The sequence below is a fragment of the Melopsittacus undulatus genome, chromosome 1 (assembly GCF_012275295.1).
Source record: "Melopsittacus undulatus isolate bMelUnd1 chromosome 1, bMelUnd1.mat.Z, whole genome shotgun sequence".
Lineage (NCBI taxonomy): Eukaryota > Metazoa > Chordata > Aves > Psittaciformes > Psittaculidae > Melopsittacus > Melopsittacus undulatus.
Genome location: NC_047527.1, coordinates 91337155 through 91364901, shown reverse-complemented (window position 1 = coordinate 91364901; position 27747 = coordinate 91337155). Strand labels below are relative to the sequence as shown.

Sequence of the window (27747 nt, the reverse complement as noted above, 5' to 3'; positions counted from 1 at the left end):
TCAGCACACTCTTAGTTTGTCTGGGTTGTATCATGAAATGTCAGGCATCCTGCTGCTCACATGCCACCATATCCTAAGAGTAAAAAGAAGGTGTGAGAGAAGATGAAGTATTGATAAATTTCACTCTTTTGTGAACAAAGTCTTCTCATAAGGACTGTATTTTTGTCACTTCTCAGACAAATTTGTGGCATGTATGCATGGGTTGTGTGTGAAAGTGTTTTTACTGTGATTACCTGGTATCAGAATGAGTTCAGTATGCACCTTATCCTTTGACTAGAGTCTCCCAGGATGGAAGGACAGCATAACACACAGGGCAAGAAGCAAGAGATAATTGAATGCTTGCTACTGCAGGTAAAGAAAGAAAGCCTGCAGGGAAGACTGTAGATTGTGGTGGCACAGGAATTGTTACCATAGTTTCTGTCCATATCCTTAGTTCCCAACTAATTTATCTTGTATTCAGGATGAAGAGAAAGACAGTGTGTTCTGGCAGTCCAGCCAGCCCTCTCTCGTACGGTTTAGCGTCCCTTATAGAAGAGGTGCTGAATGAATGGCCCCTTTCTTTTTCAGGCCAGTTTCACTGGTAGCAGGATGTGGCATGGCTTGAAAGAAGGCATGAGCAGAGTTACTGGGACAATTGACTGTGCCTGTCTGATTGGCTTGCAAGAATAGGCTGTTTGACTCCTGGGGAGGAAGCCTGGAGAGGGTTGCAGTTTGCTTCCAAAAATTGCATTGATGTGGGAAAAGAGACTGAAGAGTGGACATACGCCTGCTAAAGTTCTGACTTCTGTCTTCAGAGTCATGTTAAGGATAGCATAGGTTTAACATAATGTACAAATTTCAAACCCCGTTTTGTGATCATGCCCCCATCCACCCCAATAGCTCATTTGTGTGTTTCTATTTATCAATCTTTTTGGTAAGATGGTGAATGTGATTGTCTTATTCAAAAGTGATCACTTTGCTGCTTATCAGAATGAAGTCTGAGCGGCAGATACGGGGTGTCTTGTGTCTTTATTTATTTATTTAGGTTTTTGTAATTCCACATACTGTGTATCTAAAAGTAGTTTTACAAGAGAAATGTTGAGTCCCTGGTAATAGCCAGGTGGTAGAGGAGCCTTCATAAGGCCAGTCCCATGGGAAGTGCAGATATATCTGGTTTCAGGTATGGTTAAACTGCAAGCTGCAGCCTCTGCAAGAGGTTAAAATGCCCACAACCTACTGACCGTGTGACTTTTATCACTTCCTGCTGGCAGATGGAAAATTGTATTTAAATGGTAGGGATTAATGGATGACTTAATTGAACAGGAAGTTTTTCAGCCATTCAGATGATGGCTAAAATGATCCATACACTGTTACTTCTGACATTTCTGCCAGAAGTAATCTCTAGTTTTCTGGCTAGTGCAAGTTGCTTTTAGGGTGAATGTGAAAGATTGCTAGAGTTGACGTGTGCATGTTTTTCTGAGGTTCAAGAATGAAATGATCTGTAAAATAACTTTTTTTTAATTAAAGTCACAAATGCAGAGAGAAGGCTGTTCAAAGCGAAACAAGAATTTTCCTTCAATTGCACAGCTTTGATCTTGCACCCTCTTGAGCTCTAGCAGTTGGTCAGATTACTGGAAAGCGAGCTGCTGATGTGTTTGGTATTATCTGGCATATCATGCGCCATTCATTCTGAATCTGCAGCAGTTTTGAAGAGAAGCATGGAACAAAGAACAGTACTGAATTTATCAGGAACTGGGGTGTTGGGTAGTGCTGAAGGGTGTTGCATGAGTAAAGAAGTGGAAAGCTCTGTCATCTGAACCATGCTGTTTTTGTTTGATGTCTCCTGGTTGGGAACTGGGAAGCAAACAGGTTTTGCAGATGTCCCTCAGATGTCTGAGAATGCTGAAAATGATACTAGAAGAATATTGAAGTCACACAGCGTGTTGTGCTAAAAGTAGCTTTGACTTCAGTGTAATTAAATAGTGGAGAAATGCGTAAGTTTTATGAAAATGGGCAGGTTTTAACAATCTGTAGGTTCTCTTCCATAAGGGTGGGAAATAATTTTATAGGGCCAAAAAGACTTTTGAAAAAACCTGTGGTAGATAGCAAGGACCCTCTCACACATAATTCAGCACAGACAGAAGGATGATGTTGCAGAGTGGGTGAAGTGCAAGGGGGAGACCATTTTGTGCCCCTGGGCTTCCCGCACACTGGCTCTACTTAATACCGAAAGACTAGGATGATTGCTTTGCTCTTCCACCTGCAGCAAGTCCAGGCACCAGGACTTTACCGTTTATTTACCGGTAGGTGGAGACTGTGCAAGTGAGCTGGGAATTGCATTCCCCCAGTATGGAAGGTGTTTGTTAGCATGGAGTTTAGCTTGTTTAGTTCCAGCACATGTGACAGGGTTTAATGTGAAAAAATAATTGTCTTTTTGTGGTTCTCTCCTTGGAGAAAAGTCCATCAGGATGTAATACTTGCTCAGACATACGCTGGTGATTATTAAAAACAAGCAAATGTGAAGTTTCTTTTTTTTTTCTTTTTTTTCTGCTGCTGTGGTTTTTTATTTTAGTTTTCTGGCATACGGTGATGCTCTGTGCAACATTTTATGTGCATGGTATTAAAACAGCAGGCCTAGCCTAAAGTCACTCCTTGGTGGTGTGCTTCCTGTAAAATTTGCTGGTATGGGGTGGTGAGTTTTGCTGAAGCTGAGAAGTAGGAGTCTTGGGTCACACTACCAGAAAAGAGGGGGAGCCCCTATTTCTGGATGCAGAAACTCAAGTCTCCATTTGCCGAGCAGTTCTGTGGGTGTCTGTGCTGAGCTTACTTGGTAAGCAGCTTGTAATGTACTCCAGTGGAGAGAATCAAGCAGCAGATGGAGGTGACAAGTGCAGCATAAGAGGGATGGTTCCAGAGCATAGTGCAGGAGCAGAAGCAAGATGTGCATAGGGGGGAGCGTGGGGAGGAGTCAGACTGTTGAAGATGGCCATGCTGCTGAAATAAGCATTCATCAAATGGCACTCAGTACTGATCCACATTATGGTGGTGGCTCCCACCGTAGCGTAGACCCATAGAGTCAACTTGCCTTTTCTAGTATCAGAAGCTGTGTCTATGGCACAGTCTCCGCAGCATGAATATCCCAGGGAACTGCAAGGAAGCAGAGGTATCCAGGCCACTCCAGAATAGACTGCTGCAATACATTCCCATTTCTTGTCCTTTGTCAGTAAGGATGGTTTTGCATTACTATGCACATTTGTAGCTTGTGTGAGCATATCTGGGCTGGTCCAGCTGGATGCTGTTGGCTGTGGTGGCAAGTATGTTGGCAATAACCTTTGTGAGGAGCATTTGTAGGGCCTACAGCAAAGCACCTGCAGTGGTGTTTAACAACACTCACATGGACTGTTGGATTTGAAGGCTTAGCCTGGGTGGCTTTTTGCAACCTGCAGTGTAGTTTCAATGTAGACATAGCTGGATTACAATCCATAGCATTCAAAGGTTAACATACCTGTGCTCATGTTCTTAGACTAGAAGGAAGCACTCCAAAATGTGAATTTTCAAGAACTATTGCAGGACAAAGGAAGGGTGGCACCACCTGTTCCCAGTATTCAGAAGGATCTCTTCTGCCATCTATTGCCATGTACAGCTCACCACATGCCTCTATAGAGGAGAAAAAATTCCTGTCCAGTTTCAGGTGGGACAACACTGGAGAAAGTGGATTTCAAAGAGACATTGCCTTGCTGACATAGATTGTCCAGATCTTACACTTACAGAGGATTAAGTCTCTGGATTTGGATTTATGGACAGTCTGTAGAACAGTTGATACAGTGTGATCTGGTGACAAAGGCACTTAACTGTACAAAAACAGCTTATTGGGCATTTATTTATCTGCCATATCCTCATTTGGTCATGCTCCACCTGCCTCTTCTCCCTGGGCAGCAGCTGATAAAAAAAACCTCCTGTCCTTGCCACAGCCGTGTACTTGTACATGGGATGGGTAGAAGCTTTTGAAATTCAGTGGTAAATAATGTACTTCCATCTAAATTAACCTTTCTCCAACTGCTGGAGTCTGAATCATGGAATCCTAGAATACCAGATTGGAAGGAACCTCAGGGATCATCTGGTCCAACCTTGCTTGGGAAAGCATGACCTAGACTAGATGACCCAGCACTCTGTCCAGTGATGGGCAATCCCCTGCTTCCCTGGGGAGATTATTCCAATTGGCTGATCATCCTCGTTGTGAAAACTTTGCATCTAAGCAAAATTTCCCTGGGAGTAACTTGTGCCCATACCCTCTGTATTTTCCACGTGACTCCTTGTAAAAAGAGTTTCCATCTTCTTTGAGATGCTTGAAGGCAGATAAGTGGATTTCTGTTTGTATTGTGCTGGAGTTGCGCCTTGGTAATTTGGGGTCCTGTTTTTGTTTGAGTGTGACAAAAGTTTGCAACCCTGTGTCCAGGGCTGCAGTGACATACATGCCATACGATAAGCATGTACTGTTCTTGCATGAGGTCCAACTAACATGTGTTGCAGCGGTAGGATGAGAGGAGGTCTATGCTCCTGGAGAAGGGCTGAAAGCTTGACTGGTAACAATTTTGCTTTTTTTTTGTGTTGTGTTTTGTTCATCTTTGTTTCTGTGTATCTTGAGGTCTGTGGAAGGGACTCAGGTTCACACTGAGAAATCCTACTGCTGCATCAGGGTAGCAGCAAAATTCTCTGACCACCATTGATGTTTTAGGACAAAAATTCAAGGCGTTTAGTAGCCAGTGTGATTCATCCCCCTTGAGGTTATCTAGACCGCTGAAACACCTGAACTGCCTGGATCCGTAGCTGAAATCTGAATGCAGGTTTAGTTTTCTACAGCTTCCTCTATACCATCTAGAATGGGCCCTCAGTCAAGTAGGCAAGGTCTGCGACCCTGTGTCATCGTGGCCACTTGTATATGTGAGGTGGAGTATATATGAAGCTGGAGTTGTCCAGTTCCTCCACAGTTAATGTGATGGGGAGTGGTAAACAGTGTCCATCAGCCTTTAAGAAATCTTATTTCACCCAAGGCTGTCACGTACATGATTTTAACAGCCAGCTACTTCATTTAGTGGGTATAGTATCACTGTTAAGCTGCATGAGCTGAGGTGGTTTTGGAGACTGCAAATTCCTGACCATGCTCATTTCTTGTGATCAGTGAGCATGGTCAGGAAAAGTAGGTGACCACAATTTAATGATAATTTGAAGAGTTCTTAGCAAACAAGTTTTAGTTGCAAGCTTTACTTTGAACGTGAAGCATTAAGCATATGGATTAGCTCAGTTATCATCCATTAAATGTCATTCCAAAATGCCTTTCCATTATTAGCACTGACACACATGATAGTGACAAGGATTTCCCAGGTGTCCTGTGAAGAATGGTACCTCCAGCACCAAATTTTGCATGTTCACCTTAGGCCTGCCTAGAAGTGCCTATCACATGCTTGGTTTTGTTTGAGGTGGAAATTACATACTTGATAATAATCTGATCTCCAGCAGACACCTAGCTATTAAAACCTAAATGACTTTTTGTTGTGGTGGTGTTTTCTCTTCCTTCTTTTTCTTTTTTTCCTTCCTTTTAATGAGGACAGAACATATCTACAGCATATCACTTTCAGGTACAGTTACCTTAATAAACAAAGCTGCACACCCCGATGAATCTTTGCATTACAGGCATGTTGTGCGCTAGACCAAGTGTCACGTTGCACAGTGCAATTAAAACATATGTGTAAATTGTGTGTTGGCTCTCATGAGAACAAAAGATGCTGCACTTCAAACCTGATCTAAATCAAGGATAGGGACAAGTAAAACTTGGAGATAACTGCTTCCCCAAGCCAGCAAAGTGTCATAGTAGGGAAATTAATAACCCAGGTACATGGCAGAGGGGAAATTAGAACAATATTAGCACCGAATGTCGAGCACAAAAGCAAATATCAGTGTGATAGAGCGCCTGTCCATGCCATAGCAGCTTTTCCCATGGCTGCTGATGGATGGGCAGTCATAATGCTTGGTTGTGATTTTGTGCAGCTGTATGGGATAGTTGGGTTGAAACAGCAATATGGGAAGTCCCACAGAACTTAGCTCAATTATATCTGTGCAGGGTCAAGCACACCACATATACAGTGCACTGAATTTCTGGTGTCCAGATTGAGAGGCATAATAGTGGAGGTGTGGGAATTGTAAAGCCTAAGTGAGCAACAACAAGAAACCTGAACTTTCCCTGTTTAAAGATGGGTTTTGCTAGGGGATGGCATCTCAAAAGCCCAACCTTAGGTAAACAGACTGTAAACAATTCAGTATTCCTGTCTACTCAGTGTTTAGTGAAAACTCTTACCAGCTCATCACCACTAATTAGTAGTAACTATTTTAATGTGATTAAATATCTGCAAATACTTACACTGCAGTTCCTCAGGAGAAGCAACAAAAGCAAAGTATTTAAATACCAATACTGCTTTTAGAAAGATAGATTCATAGAATCATAGAATGCTTTGTGTTGGAAGGGACCTTGAAGACCATGCAGTGCCAACCCCCCCTGTCATGGGCAGGAACACCTTCCACTAGGCCAGGTTGCTCAAGACCTATCCAGCTTGGCTTTGAACACTTCCTTTGCTTTAGCTTGCAGACTGCTCATGAGCAGCTCGAAAAGTGAAAAACATACTGCATTCAAAGGGAAATGGAAATTAATCGTGAAACTGTCAGTCAAGCAGCTTCTTAAGCTATGGTTCTGATAGAGTTTGGAAATCTAACTCTAGTGGTAATATAAAGAAAAAGGACATAAACATCAGACTACAGAAAAGCAGGAAACAGCAAAGCCAAAAATGAAGTTCAAAGAATAAGTGAAAGGTTGCAAGACCAAAGAGCAACCAAATATTATACTACATAACAAGCAGGAAGTTTTTTTATAACTGGAATATTGCTAGAGATTAGAGAATATTTGAAAAACGGGTCTGTTTGCAAATCTCTTCCCAGTTGAGATGTTTGGGTATGAGGAGAACCTTTCCGCCCCAGAATTCACTATAAATAGATTAGTATCAATACATATATATTATCAATTCAGTTGTGCTTATTGTTCTTTGTGAGTGTTTTCTAGTACTTAAGCTTTGCTTTCTTTTAGGAGTTACGGAGTAATAAACTGAAAATAGTCAGTTTTGTACCGATGTACAACTAAATCTTGCATACTGGTAATTTAATACTTGGTTTGTAGCTAGTGCAGTACATGCCATTATGTAGAGTATTAACATTTACTAAATTGAACACATACTATTACTAGCCCAAGCTTTGCTTTGCAAGCCAAAGCCCACCCTTGTATATAGTAGGTGTTTTCTTCCTAAATATGTCCTTTTCTGCAAGCTAAAGGAGTAGTGCTAGGATATTCTGTTTTAAAAGATGTTTCTGAAGTATTTTCAGCTAACACAAACTGTGGTGTTTTAGTTATAAAGAATGCAATTTGCTTAATATATTCAACTAAAAATAAATTCCAGTCTAAAAAAGCTTCAAAAAGTGTATTTTGCATTGGAGAGAAATGTTTTGTAGTCTGTCCTATACATTTGAGGTATTTTTGTTGTGGAGTTTTAGTCACTGGCCTGTAATTTGTTGTCTCAAACCTAAACAGTCAGTTCATTGGAGAGACGCATTCCAAAACAGTGGAGGTCAGGTTTCCTCAGGCTGAGACTTTTTTGAACTTCATGTCATAGGTAGGTGTTTAAAGTCTTTCAAAAGCAGTAGAAGGAAAATAACATTCTGTTGGGAGAAGGTGAATTACTGTTTAGTTTAAATAGTCTGGATGTTTCTGACTGCATGTTGAGTGTTTATACAATGTTTAGATGTGGTATTGAGTTCTTCCATCATTCTTTTGCTTCTTGCAAAGTTTGCTTATTTGCAGGTCTTACACAGTGCATACCCTTTTGGTGAGGACAGAGTGAACAATTTATTTTGAGGACACGAAAGGGGTTTTTGTTGTTCTTTTTGGCACCTGTGCCAGTCTGTCTTCTGTTGCCAAATGCGTGCTAAATAGGTCATTCCAGCAGAAACTGTTGCATTAACAAGCAAAGAATGGAGGGGCACTGGTGGTATTATGTGTCTATAGAATCGGTTTGGTTGGAAAAGGTACCTGTAAGATCGTTGAGTCCAATTGTAAACCTATCACTGCCAAGTCCATCACTAAACCATGTTCCTGAGTGCCAATCAACACATCTTTTAAATATCTCCAGGGATGGTCACTCGACCACTTTCCTGGGCATCCTGTTCCAGTGCTTGACAAACAACCCTTTTGGTGAAGAAATACTTGCTAATATTCAGTCTAAGCCTCCCCTGGCACAACATGATGCCATTTCCTCTTGTCCTGTCGCTTGTTACTTGGGAGAAGAGACTGACCCCTGCCTCACTACAACCTCCTTTCAGGCAGTTGTAGAGAGCAGTAGGGTCCCCCCTGACCCTTCTCTTCTCCAGACTAAACACCCCAGTTCCCTCAGCTGCTCCTCATAAGACTTGTGCTCTACACTCTTTGCAAGCTTTGTGGCCTTTGTTTGGACCTGCTCCAGCACCTCAGTGTCTCTTGTAGTGAGGGGCCCAGAACTGAACACAGGATTTGAGGTGCTCCTCCCCAAGCCTGTAGTGTTGCAATTGATCCAGCCTGTCCAGAGCCCTCTGTGGAACCTTCCTACCCTCAAGCACATCAGTGCTCCTGCCTAGCTTGGTGCTGTCTGCAGACTCAATTGAGAGTGCACTCTATCATTGATGAAGATATTGAGCAGAACTGTCCCCAGTACTGAGCCCTGGGGAACACCACGTGAATGAACAGCTACCAGCTGGATTTAACTCCATTCTCCACCACTCTTTGGACCTGAGCATCCAACCAGTTTTTTACCCAGTGAAGAGTAAACCCATCCAAGCCATGAGCAGCCAGTTTCTCCAGGTGAATGCTGTGGGAAATGGTGTCAAAGGATTTACTAAAGTCTAGGTATACAACATCACTTGCACAAAATGTGTTTCTGAGCACTGATCACTTGCTTACTTATTCTGCCTTGTTCACAAAGGGTGCGTGAGTACAGCAGGCTGCTATGCTTATTCTGATGTAACTGTAGTGGAGGGAGTGTACCTCCTTTTTTGGCAGCAGCTTCACACTTATATTGGATTAAGTGTAATGTGAAACCTACCCGAAATAATTGGTTTTATGCTTCTAGCGGTTTTCATCGGGACATACAAGGTTATTAAGATGCATACGCTCCTTCACAAGGGAACAGTTTTAAGTTGTTGCCCATGTTTTGAAAGGTATGTGTTTTTCCTTTGCTGGCCCCCTTTTGAAACTGGTCATCTTTACACAGATCTGGAGCAAAGGCTGCTTAAAAGTTTGGCTTTTTAATCCTAACCTTGATGCTTCATCCCAATATATTGTAGCTGCAGAATAGCCTGTTTTTTTTCTCATAGCTCACTGTACACCCTTAGGCATTGAAAGTAGAAGCCTGTGGAGCACATGTCTGTCCATGCAAAAGGCAGTAGTTTTTGCAGAAACTAAAGGAATCTGCAGTCACAAAAGAATGCCTTAATTTACTAGTGCTTATAAATTGAATGGGTGATATGTATGCCCTGTAACTGCTCACGTTTTTAATAAAAAAATGGTGTTTCATAAGGAGCAGGCCTGTTTTGGTGCCACTGAGCTCAAACCAAACAAGAGGAAGTACAGCAAGCATCCACAGAGGTGTGAAACATCTCGAACACATCTGAACATACAGCAACAAGTCTCCACAGCCTCCCTGGGGAAGCTGCAGAAGTTCATGGTTGTAGCCTGGAGTTGGCTGGAGGGAAGATCTGGAGTTTTCACTGTCATTGCTGAAATGAAGAGCCCCCATTCCATGGGGAAGAGCTGGTGATGCAGCCAGGCTATGCCAGACTGTGTGCCCCGCAGGAAGCGGGAAAGCAAAGTGAGCAGGGGAGGCTGGCTAGTGGACAGTGTATTTTCAAAGACAGATTGAACCGAAGGCTTTTTCAACTCACTAATGCGTTCAGGCCATTTCCTAATCCTCTTTCAGTGCTCTAGGGACCAGTAATAAGGATGGTGCAAGCAGTCCTGCCAAATCCTTGCTGCAAAGGGTTAATTTTGAACCATGAAACAGGCTTAACCTTTACTTTGGGGGTGGGGGGTGGGGAGTGTGTTGAAGGGGTGTGTGGTTGTGGAGTCCTTCCCTATGTTTGTGTTTGATCACATGAGATCACAGCATGTAGTTTCAGAGATGCGGAGAGTGGATGGTGTGTGGTTTTAACAGCCCAGCTGAGGAAGCACACGGATAGGGAAAAATGGCTGTGTAGATGAGAGTAGCAGGCAGGGTTGCTTGCTAACCTTCATAGTCTGGGTTTTGCCAAGTGATGGTATGTTTTGTGCAGAACAGAAGCCAATGCAAAGCATTTTTCTCTGGCTACGTATGTGGTTTTGGTGATAAAAATGTAGATGGTTGAAATTAAAATCTCATTCATTCTATGCAGGAGTCCTCAGTCTGCTTGAAGAAATAGGGATTTGCAAAGCAATCTTGAGAGTGATTTTGGGGATATGCAGGCAGACCTGTACAAGACCTTCATTCTGGAAAGTTAATTGTTCATAGATATGGATAAATACATGTCCAACAGTCTTAGTTGCAATTGAAAAAGTACAAGCACAATTATAAAAATAAATGCCACGTTGTATTTGCCATTAAGGAGGTGCAAATAAGCAGTAAGAATGGCTGGTGTGTTTTGTTGTTTGGGGAGGTGGGTGTTGAGTAGTAAGGACATGGATAATTTTATGCAGAGTTTTGGGAGAAAATTGCTGAATGTTACTTTTGTTGTCTGTTGCCATTAGGGGACACTTGTATACTTACACCGGTACTGCTGGGATTTTAATTTTTTTTCCTCATTTTAGCCACAAAAATGCAGAATTTTAAAACACGGTAACAAACCTCTTACCCAGCGATTTAAGTTTAGTATCCGTGAAAAAGAAGAGGTTTCTCAATAGCATGTTTCATCCACTCTGAAGGATAACTGCGCTTTCCTTGAGTCACAACAGCCAAGCCTGCCATGGACAGACAAGACCTGGTTTTTCCTTCAGTGTTATTTGATACGTGTTTCAGTTTGACATTATGTAAATAGTCTGCTATTAGGGAAGAAAATGACATAAAATTGCATCCTTTCTCAATGAGGTTTTAAGTTCTTTCAGTTGCTTCTCTGCCTTTTGAAGCTGTAATAAGGATCATAATTAGAATCCCAGTTGCTTAAGTGAGAAATTAGCATGTTCTTAAATGCTGAGCGAACCAGGTTCCCAGCGAGACCCCCTCCGGGTATCTGTCCTGCCCTAAAGCGTTTTCCCTAATACCAATTTGTGTTCTAGACATATTAAAGAAAATCATATTCATTGCCACCTAGCAGTTAATCAGAGCCTTCAGATAGGCTTGAAATAATTTGCCTTCTGACTGCCAAAACCACCTGCATCTGTTCACTCTCTACAGCCGTACCCAGGCATGCTCTAAAACTTCCCAGGCTATCACTCAGTACCAGGACTGAGACAAATTCACTCCATGCATGTTCTTCATCCTTACAGATTTACCACAAATACTACTTAACCCCGGTCTGGCTTTCCTTGCTTACAGTCTTTTAGGTGGTGGCCAAGGGAACAAAAATGTAATGGCTTTTACCAGCTGTTTTCCCTGTCAAAGATATTTTATCTTTCCCTAAAGGCTTCAATTTGTTTTTGTAGAACTAGGCACTAACATATATACCTTATCTATTAATATATATCTTAGAATGCAAATAAGATTCTAGCAGATTGGAATAAATTAAATTCTTAATGGGGCTAAAATAAACCTAATTTGTAAATTAATTAAAAACAAGAAGCAAAGAACACTAACACTTAAAAAAAGTAGGCATTTTCATGGTGCAAAATACAGATTTAATTTCCAAATAAGTGAATGGTAAACTGTAATTGTATGATACACAAGAAAATACTTGGAACATATGAAATAGTAGTCACAGATTTTATAGTCAAGATGTTTTCTTTTTGGTTTTCCAAATTGTTGCATAAGATATCAAAGGGTGAAGCAAACAAAATACTGTCTTTGCAGTTGACCTGGCTACAAATATGATGTTGGTGGGAGATGGATTCAAATCCCTCTCTGTTCCCCATCCCTCCTCCTTTTTAAATTTCATTTTAATTTTGAATGGTGATTTTTTTTTTAATGTTCTGATGTCTCTCCTACAGTTTTTGCCTAACATGCTTCTGATATGCTTTTTGTTTCCACAGGCCAAGGCTGCAAGCACAAAGGAAGTTTGCTCAGTCCCAGCCAAACAGTCCCAGCACAACTCCAATAAAGATAGTGGAGCCGTTGTTACCCCCTCCTGCCACTCAGATTTCTGACCTCTCCAAAAGGAAGCCCAAGACAGAAGATTTTCTCACTTTCCTCTGTCTTCGAGGTAGGAGTCTTGTAGCAGCCTAGGGGGACAGTCTAATTCAAAGCATGAGCCATAGCACCACACGCCAAGCAGCAGTTAGACAAATGTGCTGTACTACACTTGAATATACTGTGGGCATTTCAGCTCTCAGCAATTTGACCGTACCTGCAGTAGGAGCGTTCAAGTTCATGGTTGTAAAGATCATAAAATGAGGCTGGTAATAGTGCAAAGGGAAATTTATGCTTAGCACTCTGTTATTCTGAATAGTTCTTGTCTAGCTCTTTTAAGTGCTTCCCATCCTCCTTTGTTTTGTCTGACTATAAACTGCAGAAGTGCTTAACTTGCCTGAGTACTTGTTCCTGCAAAAGGAGACATCTGGTTGGAAATTCCCCTTCTCTACCTACTCACTGGCCTTTATTTCTTGTTCAGTCTGAGTAAGGCTTTTCATCTGGCAGTGGGTGGAGGAGTTGCCATTGTTCTTAGCTGCCCTGGGAGCTGGATTGCTCCCATGGTGATAATTAAAACAGGTGAGCTCCTTCACTCTGCAGTGCAGATGAGGCATCTGAAGTTGTACAGCAAGAAACCTGAATTATCTCACAGTAGCAGGTGCCCGGGCCTGGCTGGAGCTTTATAGTGCGTGTCTGTGGTCACTGGAGCGTGTCTGTGAGCCTGCATGTCAGACTTGGGGACCGTAGTGTCAGGTATAGTTACTGTCCAGATTAACCTAAAGAAGAAGACCTTATATGAGTGGTCTTTTTTCTTGGGACTTTCCATGGCCCTGTGTCCCAAGTCATGTACTGAAGATTGCATCTTTCAGTTTAATCTCCCAGTTGTCGTAATAGCTCTCGTGGTATGTTTCTCCTTCGGCAGGTGCCCCCCATAGCCCTCTTTGCTAGTCACTGCTTTATCCTTGATGTGCTGGAACAATACCTTTTGTGGTTATTTTGTCCCATTACTTGCTGAAAGGGTGTGCATTTGTTATGGAGGATTTGTCTGCAAAAGTCTTACCTAATGCATTAAGTCTTTCAATGCTTGTGTTTGAGTTCCCTTTTCTAGTTCTGAGATTTCTGTTGTATCTCTGGTCAACACCACCCATAGCTTCCTGTTGAGGCTGTCTCACCATAATGCAACATGGTTTAGTTTTTCTTCTTTTCTGTGAGATTTTAGGCTGTGATAGCTCTAGACTAGTTTATCTGTCTTGACTCTGGTCCAATATGGAACCTCCATCCTGTTGGGACTTCTGGTAAAGAGGATGGGTGGAGGGGTGGAGGGGGGTGGTTTGCTAGCTTTTGTGTTTGTTTAAAGGATCGTGAGGAGCAGAATCTCTAATGGAGTAGTTGTATCCCAGTCCTCTGAAATTTAATCTGTGGAAATGTATTTCTAATTTAGTCTGCTATGAGGTTGATCAGTCTGTTGGCAGCATGTCATTGCTGTGATCTGGGCCAACTGCCACAGTTGTTGGTGGGAAAATTCAGATGGTGGGGGTGTGTGTGTATGTGTGTGAGCACACATGGCTGCATTCACACGCTTGTTTCCTCTGCTTGCTAACTAAGCATGTGTTATTTATAGCTTTGAAGGCACTTGCACTTAAAGAAAAGCAACCTGTGTGGGGATGTGACTTGTCCCCATTTTTATTTCCTACTGTCTCTTGGCATTCTACTTTAACAATGCAAATGAGAAACATAGGTACTTTTGTCCTCTTCCAGTACTTCATTCAGAAGGTAGTTGGGTTCTTTTTCTTTTTTTTTTATATTTCTTTTTCTTTCTTTTTTTAATTTTAATCAGTGACTGTTTAGCTCTTGCACCTGTAATTTTCTTCTTTGTTATTCATCTGTAGAATAATTTATGTTTTGTACTGTCAATTAAGAACTTTCTGTTCATTCGTAATTTCTGCAGTATGCAGGAGTGCTTGTGTATTTCAGGCAACACGTGCATTCGGATGACAAGATCCCAATTACAATTATAGTAAAAACCATGAGAGGAATATCTGCTCTGAGTGCCACACATGGCATGTTCTTGGGCTGCTTAAACAAGCTGAAGAAAAGCAGAAAGGGGAAGCTGTTGGCTCTGTGTTTCAGCACCTCCACAAGGTTATTGCTCAATCACGCCTTTATAAAGCCTTAAAAGAACCAGTAAAATCAGGATTGGGTATCTGCTATATGGATTCATTTCTGTGGAGGTGCAGGAAGAGTGTCTGTGGCTTGGAGGGAGAAGGAGTGGGGCTATTGAGATCAGTATTAGCATGGTTCTGGCTGCAGTGTCTGGACTGCTTTGTCCTTCAGGAGGTCCTCGCTACCTGAGATTGTGCCCGTTAGGTCCCTTGGGAGGTTTAGGTTCAGGTGGTTGTCTCTTTTGATGTGCCAATTGGGAAGAGGAGGTGGAAGCTGGTTCTTAATACACTTACAGGGAGTTCCTGTGGCAGCCTGCTGATACACCCAGATCCAGAAAGGTCCCACAGGTGGCCTTCCAGGGCACCAGCAGGCTCAGTTTGAGGTTGCTCTTCTGGTAGTACCCAGTGAGCTTGGAGAGAGAGAAAAGCCAGCAGCTTACTTAAACCCTGCATACAAAAGACTTGTGTGATTTTTTTGGGTGTTTTTCTGGAAGAGGTTTGTTTTGGTTTTGAAACCTCCGTGCTATTATTTACTGAAATGCCAAGGGATTCAAAATTGCTTGCATGGTGGGATATGTGGTTGTTCTGACTTCTGTCCAGATGTCTGTCCATTTGTGGCTGTTTGCACTTCCATGGTGAAATGTGACATACAATTATACAGAAATAAGAGCACATTCACAGGGTGTAAGTTCAGCACTTTGAAAATTGTTTAATAGCAAGTGTAGTGGCAATAAGATCCAGGAGAGTAAATCCCTATGTTTGTGGGTTTGTTTTGGTTTGGTTTATATTTTTAAAAGTTTGGATTCTCTTAGGTCTTAGTCCTTCAAAGCATTCTGATGAAATCGTCCCTGCATTCATGATGAAAGCTTCTCCTCAGCAACGGAGTCTCCTCCAGGACTGGTGGGAAAACAGTTTTGCAATCATGTCTCTGTCCTTGTTCCACACCCAGCAACAGCATCAAAGGCACAGTGTAAATTTGGTCTTCAGATTCTTTTCTGTTTTTAAATAGAAAAATTTTAAAATCCCATCAGCACTACAAGTTCAGGCTTAGGTACTCAGGAGGCGGGGGTATTTTAAGCAGCAGCAGCTGAATTCTGTGAGTGATGGAGCAGTACTGTTGTGACAATGTGGAAGAAAGGCCCTTGACGTGCATAAGGTTCTATACTTAGGAAAAGAAGTCCCGTTTAGATGGCCTTCTGCTAAATGCCAGAAAATCTAATGATTCAAATCACTTGAATTTTTTATTTTTAGCATCCTGTTATTTCAAAGGGAGATAATTTAACCAAGATGACCTGCTTGGTTTCATTATGCAGACTACTAGGACTTTAGACATATTTTTAATTAGTTTGTTTTTTGAACTCTTTGATTTGATAATACAATGTACTAATTACTTCTTAAAAGGTAAGCAGAGCAGAATGAAAAAGCTGTAATGGCTGATGAATATCTGAGAACCCTGGAGTACCTCTAACTGACTACACTTGGCAAGGGCTCCCCGGCTTTCTCTTATTTTAAAATTATTTTCCTTTATTTATATTTTATGTATTTATTTTAATTACTAGTATATTGTGACCCAGAATTTTGAAGACAAGGAAGGGAGTAGGGCAGGTATCTCTGAAGTGTTTGTCTGCAGCATTCTTATCTTTAAAGAGGTTCTTTGAAGGAGCCTGGTGGAAGTCCTTTGCTGGGAGCATAATTAGTATCTTTCAGCAGCATGTGTAGACGTAAGTGTGTCATCTCCATGCAGTTGTACAGCAGCTTTCACTTTTGCTATATTTTCTGCCTCTGATCAAATTTTTTGTTAATAGCTTACATTACAGAGCATTAAGTTAACTTTACTCTCTGTAATTATTTACAGGTTAAAAAAATTGCAGGGAGAATAATACAGGGCTAAAGGGGGAAAGAGAAACAACTCCCAGTAAGCAATAGATCTTTGGCAAAAGGTGATAACAGGAAAGCTATGATTAGGAAGCCTACATTTTAAGAAGTTTTCCCATGATCAGTTTTCTTATTAAGCTGGGCCTGTGGGAGATGCATGCTAGAGAATTTCAGGGATTCCTAAATAAAGATGGTTTAATTGAGATCTTACAGATTGAGTTTTCAGGCTCTTCTTACAACTGTTCTGTAAAACATGCGAATGTTCATTGTGTTTGAGTACTGCAAGGACTTAATAGTAGTTTGATGGTTTATCAGAATTGAGCAAAACCAAAATAGAAAATCTCACTATAGCATGTTTTTCTGAACTTGAGTAGCTTCTAAATCTCAGTGCCCCAGTTCTCTTGCAGCTTGCTCGTAAACAGGTTTTTGATTTTTGTTTTTAAACACCTTGTTTGGGTGGTAGGCTTGGGGGCTTTTGAACCCAGGCTTCTCTCTTGAGTCTTAGCAGGAGAGGTTGCCTGTACCATTAGATACTTGCAGAAGTTTCCATTACAGTGGGAGAGCCCCTCAAAATCAGAAAGCTGGGAGCTCTTAATTTAGGCATGGTAGAAAACAACTGTTAATTTACCTAGCTTTTGACAAGGCAGAAGATATGGTTGTCTGGTAGTTCAGTGTCAATAAGTACACTGGACTTTGAGAGACAGTGACTGCATCAGTTACATACTTGAAGCACCAGCCTTCCAAGGGAGCACATTTCCACTGTGGAAACATACTCACCAGATCAGAGTAATCACATTAGATAACACAACAACTTGATTAGGCTGGAAGCAAAGCAGTGAAATGCTGACAGTGTTCAAACATGTGAGCTGCGGTGCAGCCTGGGTTAGTTTTTAGAATTCCTTCTAAATAATAATATTGAAACATGCAGATGTACAATCATTTGTTTAAAATACTGGAAGACTTTTTATCAGTTCTGTTGTTGATCATTTGGTATTTGAGACTGACATTTTAGGATGGATTAAAAACACAAGAATAAATTCTGAGGGTATTTAGTCTTAATTGCTCAAACATTTAGTAAAAATAAGTTTGCATTTTATAACTGTAATCTCACAATTTCTAAGCTCTTTAAAGTTAGGAGTAACATTCGCGTGTAAAACCGAGGTATTTCTCATACGTGCAACTGCTCAGTCCACCTGTGGAATATGGTGCTTCAGGCTGGTACTCTAGTGGTGGTTTAGAACAAGAGTAATATGATCAGTGTTGGCAGGGAGAAGTGAATATGTGGGCCCACAGTGAACAGAGCAGCACGTGTATGAAGTATGCAGAGAGAGCCTGGCAATCACTACCATAGTATTATTCCTTCCCAGGGGATTGGAGTGCTTCTTGAGGGCTGTCCCTCCAGGCATGCAGTGAAAAGCATGTGTCTTCCCATCAGTGTGTGCCTACTGGGAGATTTAAGAGGTGGAGAGAGCTGCTGAGTGCAAGATAGAGTAGCCTGCATGTAGTACTACAGCTAAATCAAAGTACTTTCTCCTTGCTCTTCCTGTTTTGGGGCTCATTTCTTCTGTCTGTTAATGATTCCAGTATCTAACCCTGCAAAAAGCCATGGGATAAAATGAACTCATTGAAACAGGAAGCTTGCAGTTCAGCCTTTATACTTGCCACAGACTCACTCAGAGTCCCTCAGCAAGCTGCTTAGTTTTTCTGTAAAATGAGGATAAATGTTTAACTCTGCATATAGGTATTGGCATAGCTGTATATTGATTATGGATAAGCTACTGGCATAAAATCATGAGTGCTGCTATAGTGGCAGCAGCACTTAAGAATATTGCTGCACACAGTTTTTGGTGCCCAGATGGGCCATGTAAAGGCAATGGGGCAAAGGCAATTCCTGCCCTTCCTCACAGCCAGAAACATTTGGGCCTGCTTTTGTAAACCTGTGAACCTTCCGTAGGTTCAGTGGTCTCTGAACAGCTTATTTTGTGCCACAGATGAGCCTCAGGATCTCTTGGGTATAAAACAGCCTGGTAGCATTTTGGGAGTGGCAGTGCAGTGGTTTCAGACTTGCGGACTTGTCTTGTTCATGATGGAGGGGAACATAAAGTTGGGGGTTGAAGTGTATGTGGGAAGGGTTGGTTTTGAGGTTCACTGCCAAATCTAGCCAGGTTAGTGAATGTATGATGCTTTCAGACTGCCAGATACGAATTCTAGATGTGAGAAGAACTTCACTTTTTTTTCATATTCAGTGGTCTCTGGTGTGTGTTTTGTGAACTTTGGAAAGTGAACCTTTTTTTCCTGAGGACTCACAGATTTCCCTATCTTTACTCCATTTCCCAGGAAAAGGAACAATTTCCTTTCCTTTTTGGTTTTAGCTCTACTGCTTTGAAGAATGGACCATGAAGAAAATGGGGTTTATGCCACTACACTAGCTGATAAGTTATCCATAACACTAAGCATCTTGTAATTTTTACAATGGCAGAGGAAGGGAGAGTTGGAAAATTTGTGTGTTTATGAGCTCTGTTTCATTTTTGTATTTGAGATGGCCTTTTCCTCCCTGTTGTTAAGGCACCGGGGAGCTCCCTCTGTAACCTTTCTTGCAGGTAGAGTTAGACAGGTGAGATGCGCTTTCCTATATAGTTTATGCAGTTCATTCTCATCCAGCCTTGCTCCGTAAAACGACCATAAAGTGCAGGCATAAATGGCATTTATATGCACTTCAGGGACTTGTTGCTGTCCTGCCAAAGCATAATGAGTAGGAAATACAATAAATGAGAAGCAGGCCCTAAATTATAAATACTGAGGTGCCAGTATGCTGGGAGCATTTGGGGAAGCAAGGTTTTTCCACCTGCATACAGCCCCAAAATGGAGCCGTGTGTCGGAGAAGCTGCCAAACCTCTGGATGCAGCTCATTGTAGGTCTTGGCATGCTGCATGTTTATTAGGGCAGGCTTAAGTCCCACATACCTTGACCTGCCTTGTGCTTAAATCATTCTGATGTCTTAAATTGTTTTAAGATTTTTCCAAAGCACATCTGGGTTATGTTTAATTGTTAGGAGGAAAAAAAACAAAAAAAAAATGAGAGAGGAACTAGAGGGGGAGTTGGTGTAAATAATTTATGGAGAAGAATCCTCCAATTTTGTAGAAACCACAGCCCAAATTACAGAGAAGGCTGTTGGATTGAGATGATTTTTGTTGTGGTTGTAACATACCAGGGTTTGAATCCTGTCCAGATGAAAACATTTGGTTTGTACTTCAGTAAATATTACAGAAACACTGCCAGCTAATTCTGAAGAGTAATGAAATAGTGCTCTTGGCAAAACACATGCACTTTCCATACTTCTGATTCCACTCTTCAGATCCAAATTCAGAGGTTTTTAAATATGTTTATCTAGTCCAAGACAAAAGTTAATGTAATTTAATGAGAAACAAAACATACTGTAATTTAGGAGGGAAAACTACACATTTGTCAAATAAAATTTAATAACCTCATTAATCAAATAAAATAGCCAAAAAAGAGTATAGCTTATTCTACTAATCAGGCACTTGCTGTTGAAGTCAATGCATCTGTATGTGCAGGTTGTGTAAGTGTCAGTTCTTCCTTCTGTTAGTAGCAAGCCTGGATTTTGCATGCAGAGGGTAAGATCTTTCTGAGAAGACTGCAAAAAGCAGCACTATGGCTTAAAAACCCATACTTTATGTTGTACTTATTGTTGTATAAGCATCAAATTATTACACAGAGGACATAAAATACATTTGTCATCCTTTCATATGCATTAGGCAACACTTGTGTGTAGTTGTGGTAATTGTTTTTCCTATATAGTTAGGTTTTCTTTTGTGTTGCTCTCACAATAGGGGGGAAGACAAAAATACTCGAGAGAATTTCAATAATGAAACTGTAGATACTGATGGAAACAGTTGCCAAACGTACTTCAAACCTCATTTTTTAAATAGCTGAGTATCCTCCCGTCTTGTAATATTTCATAGCTTATTGTAACCATGATGAGTGAATTAAAAAAAGACAATTACATTAATAATTTTCTCAAAAATTGCCATGCACAGTGTATCTGGCCCCAGAAGCAGTAACTCCTGCTCTGCCACTGGTCAGGAGAGGGTACCTGGGATTCTGTTAGTTGCCTGAGCTTTCCGCCTGGCTTGCAGTTCTTTAGGCCGCCATGGCAATTTGTTAGGCTTTCAAAATCTCATGATGGGGGCCAGTTTTGGGAATTTGGCCTTTCCGTAGTGATTTGGAGGAGGCAGATGGGGCTGGGAAGTTCCCTTTGGGTTGTTGCCTGGCCTTGGCCATACCTTTTTTGCTCTTGACTGTGAGTTAACAGTGAGTTTTAAGCAGGAAAAGGTGAGTGGCACATGTTCAGATCAGGGCAGCAGGTCAGCAGCACTATCAGACACATAACTGCTGTTAAAGCTGATCAGTACAAGGTATCCTTCCTGCTTTACTGAGTTTCTTACCATTTAATGTCAGTAATTTCTTCAGTATCTTCCCTCTCCAATTGCTCCTGCAGCCTGTGTCCGTCTGCTAGCTTCCCTCTTGCCATTCACCTCTTTTTCCAGCCCCAGCTTATTTGATTCTTTCCCTTCTGCCCTGCTGCTCTTGCTGCCCTTTCTTTCAGTTTACTACTTCTGCCATAGCTTCTCCTTTCTTCCCATCATGTTGTGAATGTTTTATCGAGTTCTCCTGGTGGTGGCACATGGTTTTCTGCAAATATTGATGCAAAACAAAACAGCTGTCTTGAGCAGGGAAAGAAAGGCATTTAGGAAGTGTGTGTGCCTAGACATTATCAGGACAGAATGTAAAATGTGCAGCTTCTACATGAGATTGGAAACATACTGTGTTTCATGTTTTGTTTAATAACATGAAGTGATATATTAAGCTGCACATTCAGTTAGAAAAAGTGTGCATAGAAAGTTTCCAAATCTTTACTTGAGACCTTGTAACATTACATTACAGCTACAGCATTTATTAATGGACTTTAATTTCCTTAGTCTGGGATTTTAATCTGAATCAGTTCCCTGATCCGATTCACCACATGGCCCCACAAAAAAATTATACTGCCACAGTTGAGGTGGTGGCACAGGAGTAAGAACAAAAGGCCAGATGGAGGTAGATGCTCTGTAAACCATTTTGGATGCCAAGAAAAATGTGCACACAGCCATAGACAGCCTAGATGGTTCCTTGTATGAAATGTCTTTAAATGGTGGAAAGTCAAATTTATTCTCTGGATTACCATCAAATTTGCTGAGTGAGCAGATTTTTTAGACACCTGCTGGTGGGGGGTGTATGGCAGGGTGGGTTTCTTAATGTGGAGGGCTGCTCGTACGCTTTGCCCAGGTGCTTGAGACTGCTCCCCTCCTTCATCTATGGCAGTGCCCATGGCAGCAGCTGCCTGCATAACTTGGGTGCTCCTGGCACAAAAGGAGACTTGTAAAATTCAATCCAGCCACAAGCTCTCATAACTCTTCTCACAGATTTTTTGCTGTTTTCTTGAGGATGGAAAGTGAGGAAAGGAGGAATTGCATACCTAGAGTGCTGAGACTTCGTATGCACCACCTCCCAGGCACAGATGTTGCCCTCTATCCAAAGCACTCCAGTTCTTCTCTTTTGCTGTTGGTTACCAGCTAAATTCTAATGTTGCTCTTGTTGCGAGAGGAAGAGGTGGGATGATTGTTGATCCTTACTCTTGTTGTCTGGCTGGTAAACTATGTGCAAGAATGAACTGGGTTTCTGTTGCTCAGTGCGTCCAGGCAAAGACAAAAATGTGCAGAACGGTGTGTTATACATTAAAAAGAAAAAAGTCAAGTAAGTATCTACAAATGTGTTCTGTAAATGTGTGTGTATGTATGCATCTGATAAACCTGCAGTTTTGCTTATTCTCATAACATTTTGGAGGGGTTTTATCATCTTGCTATAATCTGTCATTTCCATTATAAGTATCTGTCATACATGTGTTGTGGTTTAACCCTAACCAGCAACAAAGCACCACACAGCTGTTCACTCACCCCCCCAGTGGCATGAGGGAGAGAACTGGAAGAATAATGTGTGAAAACTCATGGGTTGAGATAAAGACAGTTTAATAGGTAAAGTAGAAGCTGTGTGCAAAAGCTGCATGTGCAAGCAGAGCAAACCAGAGAATTCATTCACTACTTCCCATTGGCTGGCAGGTGTTCTACCATCTCCAGGAAAGCAGGGCTCCATCATACCTCATGGTTACTTGGGAAGGCAAACGCCATCACTCCAAATGTTCTTCCTTCCTCCCTTTTCCACCAGTTTCATATGCTGAGCATGACACCATATAGTATGGAATATCCCTTGGGACAGTTGGAGTCAGGTGTGCCTCTGTGTCACCTCCTGGCTTATTGTGCATCCCCAGCAAGGGCAATGTATTTAGTTAGACCAAGTGATACAGCTGGAAAAAACAAACCTGCTCTTGAGCACACATTCTTCTCTGCATTTCCAATAGTCTTAGACATTTGTGGCTATAGTAACACTACTTAGTATAGTTTATATGAATCAGCAGTGTGGAGTAACAAAGAGGATTCACTGTGAAGTGGGGCAGGAATCTTTATAATAAAGGGGGTGTTCACCTAGCTTCTACTCATAATGATGCATCTTCACTTGTACAAACTTTATTAGTTCTTCAGTCATGAGAAGTCTCAGTTTTATTTCCATAAGAAGAGTTTTGGGGAATTCTCTTTGTTCTTTGCTGGGTGTAAACCACTATTGCACCTCAGTTGCTCACACTTAACATGTGTTAGGTGTTGCCTAATCAACATAATTGTAATTCTTTTAGCTTGAATGAAATCCGTGTACTTGCAGGCTTGTCTTCAGTTTGCTTCTAAATGGAATTTGCCATGTCTTAAGCTTGCCTAGCCTGTTTCACTATTTTAAAGGCTTTCTCAGCCTTTTGGACATGTTTAGCTACGTAGAGTGAAAGTGGTTTTAACCAGTTCAACCCATAGGTATGAAAAAGTTCTCAGAATGTGAGGCTATTCCAGAACTGAAAGCAAGAAAATCCAAAGCTTTTAGATCTCTTTCAGTGTCTTTCATCCATAACAATGCTTAAATAAAACAAAAATGCATTAGTCCAGCTTTTTTTCCTTTCTTTCTGGTTTGAAAGTCAACTTTAATAAATATATATGGAAAGCTGGGGGAGGGGAGGGGAGGAGAGGAGAAGGCAACCCAGACTGAATGCCGACTTTTCTCCAAGGGCTCATATTGCAGAGCACTTCGATCAGTAAAGTGAAGGCTAGCAGGGCTCTCGTGTTATTGGACATTGCTAGTCTAATTTCTCTGGAAATGTACTTCCCGAGCAGTCCCAGCTGTCCCAGGAATGCAGTTTAACCATTGTTATTCATAATTCTCAATTGGAAAGAATTAAAAAATGTCATTCTGGCTCAAGATTTATGCACTGAGATTGCCACGGTTGAATACCAAGAGTTAGGTGAAGTTTGCATCTGCTTGGGCTAGATGCTCCCTCCTTTTTAAGCAGAATGACACAGTTCTTTATTCTGTGCTTTTTTTCTTTAAAAAAAGGGGGGTGGGAATTACTATTGTAATAACATTTGCTTCACAAATGATTTTTTTTCTTTTTGCTGGTTGCTGTTGAAAGCAGCTGACTATAAAGCTTAGGTAGGGATGTGGAACTCTGGGGAAGTTGAAGCTTGGAGAACAGACACTATATCTGGTCTTCTGTTTTAATGTCTGAGAAGGATAAAATTTCTGACCATTTCTCTAATTACAACAGAGAGATTTCAGTCTGTGTTTGAATCTAATTTTGAGGGTTCCTAACAGTTTCTTTCACTGCCATCATTTGTCAATGCCTTCATGCACTGATGGTGCCAGACTTCAGATACTGATTAGAACTGATGCACAGTACAGACTTGCAGAACTAATAACTTATGAATCCATACCACATGCTTAGGTACCTAGATGGAATTAAAAAGACAGATGGAATTAAAAAGACAATTTCAGGCAGTGCTGGCCTAGAGTAACTCTTTTGGAATCTTCTAGGTAGTTGCTCTTGAGAATTAAAGCTCCCCTCCAAGCAGAAGAATTAATGTGTCTCTCAGCACCTCTTACCTACTATAGTTGATTGCTTACAGTGTGCCAAAAAGTTCTGGGCTTGCATAAAAAAATGTTGCACTTTACAGAAACAAAAACCTTTACAACTCCCTTGCCGTGAAATATGTCAGCAGTCTTAACTTCATCATTAGTCTATATAATTGTGGAAGTTGTGAAATGTAAAAGGTTTTCCCCTAGGATAACCATACATGTCCATAAAACTATGTCTAGATTGGATGGGTTAATACAGATGTTGTTTTGGGAGGGAAGAATTGTTATGTCCGAGGTGCTACTGCAGTGTTTCCCCTAGCTGTCCCAGGGCTACCACTGACGCACAGCATGGGGTGCCAGTGGAGAGTTGCTCTCTGCTCCTCCCCAAAGCAGCTACAGTCCCAAAGGAGCCATTACAGAGACCAGGAGCAAAGTTCTTTACATGTGGGGCCTAAGAACCACACAGCCACTCTCTTGCTCCCTCCCAGTGGGATGGCAGAGAGAACTGGAAAGGTAAAAGTAAGAAAACTCTTGGGTTGAGCTAAAGGCAGTTTAATTGGTAATGAAAGGGCTGCATGCACAAGTAAAGCAAAAGAAGCAATTCATTCACCACTTCACAACAGCAGACAGGTGTCCAGCCATTTCTAGGAGAGCACAGCTTCATCACACGTAATGTTTACTTAGGAAGATAAGTGCTCTAACTCTGAAAGCTCCTTCTTGCTCCTCTTCCTTCAGCTTTTATTGAGGAGCACAATGTCGTGTGGTTGGGGATACCCCGTGGGTCTGTTGGGGTCAGCTGTCCTGGCTGTGTCCCCTCCTGGCTTATTTTACATGCTGAAACTACTCACTGGCAGGGCAGTGCAAGGAGCAGGAAAAGAAAACCACAACAAAGTCTTGATGTTATGCAAGCACTGCTTAGCAATAACTAAAACATCCCCGTGTTATCAGCACTGGTTTGGTCACAAATCCAAAACATCGCCCTGATGCAAACTACTGTGAAGAAAACTCACTCCATCCCATCTAAAATCAGTATGCTTAGGAAAAGATGGTTCATTGCAGAAACAGCTTATCCCAGTTTCTGTGCCATATTTAGGTATCCATTCATTAAAATGTAATTTTTGTAGCTGAGAGTGTTTTGTACAAACTCGGTGGGAGCAGAAAATACACAACCCAAAAATAAGCTTTAGTTTAGTTGTTGGCAATGGCAACACCAACAACTCAGAACCAAACAAAACACACAGTTATGCTGTTTTGCAGAGCTTGAAGCTGGAAGTGTTTCCCAAGGAAGTGTCAGCCAAATAGCCACTACCTTGTGTTGCTGGTCTGCAGCCCAGCTCTCTTTGTCCTTTGTCTCATTTAGCTACAGGAAAATAATTGAAGCGATGAGTCCTCATTCTTCAGTTCTATTGACTTTCTATTTTTAACCTTTCTGCAGCAAAAAAAAGTAATCTTGTGAATAAGTAGAAGGCTCCTAGGGCACCTGTCCCACCAGGAGATAGATAGAAGACTTATCTAGAAGTAGAAACTAGTGTCAAGCATAAGGGAAAGTATACATTAGATGTCAGCAGTATGCGTACATTTAAATATAAGTTATCAGATTGCTACAGTCACATTGTGTGTCCTGATGCAGTGCAGGGAAACCCATACACTGCTGCATGACATGCATTAAAGGAATTCTGTGCAAGAGTTACATTTAAATTACAACCTTGTATTGTTGTTAAGCTTGTGAATCCTCACCCTTTTCTCAGTTGAATTGCATGTTCTATCTTACCCTTGTGCAAACAAGGCAGGTTAGGGGGAGCATCATGGGAAGTAAATGAGATGAAAAGCAACATTCTCAAGAGGAGCATAGAGGGAATCAGGAGACCTTTGCTCTTTTCTCTCCTTTGCCAGGGACATGCTAGGCAAATTAATCTCAGTATCTGGGCTTTTCTCTTAGTTTAAAACTAAACTAGAATACTGCAAAGCATTGTGTATAGTACTGCAGAGGTCTGCAGAGCATCACGAAGTTTAAATCCTGATATTTTACTGTAATAATAACCTAAAAATATTACCAGGGTGCAGATTGCTTTGTAAATGCCCTTTTTTGCTTCTGCTTGGAAAAGCTGTAAGCTTCTAGTTTGTGCATTTTCAGTAAGACACTTAAGCACACATTTGAAATTAGGTGTGTGCATTCGTCCTTTTCTGAATAAATACAGCTATTAATTAGGGCTTGTAGCACGACTGTTTGATTGTCTAAAGTATGAATAGAATGTGCTGGGAGGGGGGGCCTGCTTTGCAAACACATACGTATCCTGTCGATAAAAATTAATAAATAAAAATCCTCCAGTTAGTCATGCACTAGTGTGACCTTACATCTCTTGAGTTCCCCTCTACCCTTGCTATACATAACGCTAAAGGAGGTTATGATCAATACGGTTAGTGCAGTAAATGACTGTAATGATGCTAATGAGCCATTTCTTTATAATGATCAGGTTCTCCAGCCCTGCCCAGCAACATGGTATATTTTGGAAGCTCTCAGGATGACGAGGATGAAGAAGAGGAGGAGGAGGAGACAGAGGACACAAAAACAGCCACAAACAATGCTTCATCATCATGCCAGTCAACCCCCAGGAAAGGAAAAACGCATAAACATGTACCAAATGGGCAAGGTAGGTCCTAAATAGTGCTGTCCTCCTGCATTGCCTGGAAAAGAAATTTATGAGCTGAATGTGCTTAATCCTTTTCCATCCTCCTGCATCTGAGTGAAAAAAGATACATGTCATAATGGGAAAGTGGAGTGAGATGTAGTGCTAGCATCTTTAACCTGCCTTTCCTGACAATCCAAACTCCATCTGTAGCAGGACTATAACTACAGGGCTAGAATTATCTATCTACACACGTGCACACGTACTGCATGTAGGCACACACATACACACATGTATGTGTAGGCATACACACCGTCATGCTCTTTCTCTGGCTTCCTTGAGACTAATGTGTAATCTAGAATGATTTTGTTTTATCAAAGTTAAATCTAAGCATTCATAAGTGTTACTAAAATGTGTGACGGGGCAACATTTAATTTCTCACATGCAATATTGATACCACAACTGCAGTAGGTTGAGTTACTGAATTTGGGTTGTTAATTGAAAGAAGCTTTTTTAAGTCAGTCATTTATTTGCAAATCAACAAAAGCTGCATTCATTACACAGTATTTCTGTCATGATGTTGCAACATCGCCCAGTTTAAAATTGAAAACCTAAAAACCTTGCTAAAAATTTAGTAAGCCTGCTATAATGCTCCAC

General features: G+C 41.3%; 1 protein-coding gene across 1 annotated transcript in view; it reads left to right on the top strand.

The window, feature by feature from the left end:
* Positions 1-27747, top strand: part of JARID2 (jumonji and AT-rich interaction domain containing 2) — a 217323-nt gene that overhangs the window by 143868 nt on the left and 45708 nt on the right. Inside the window, exons 4-5 of the mRNA XM_005149879.3 lie at positions 12263-12432; positions 26938-27114. Of these exons, the coding sequence (XP_005149936.2) occupies positions 12263-12432; positions 26938-27114 (347 nt within the window). The remainder of the gene's footprint in view (positions 1-12262; positions 12433-26937; positions 27115-27747) is intronic.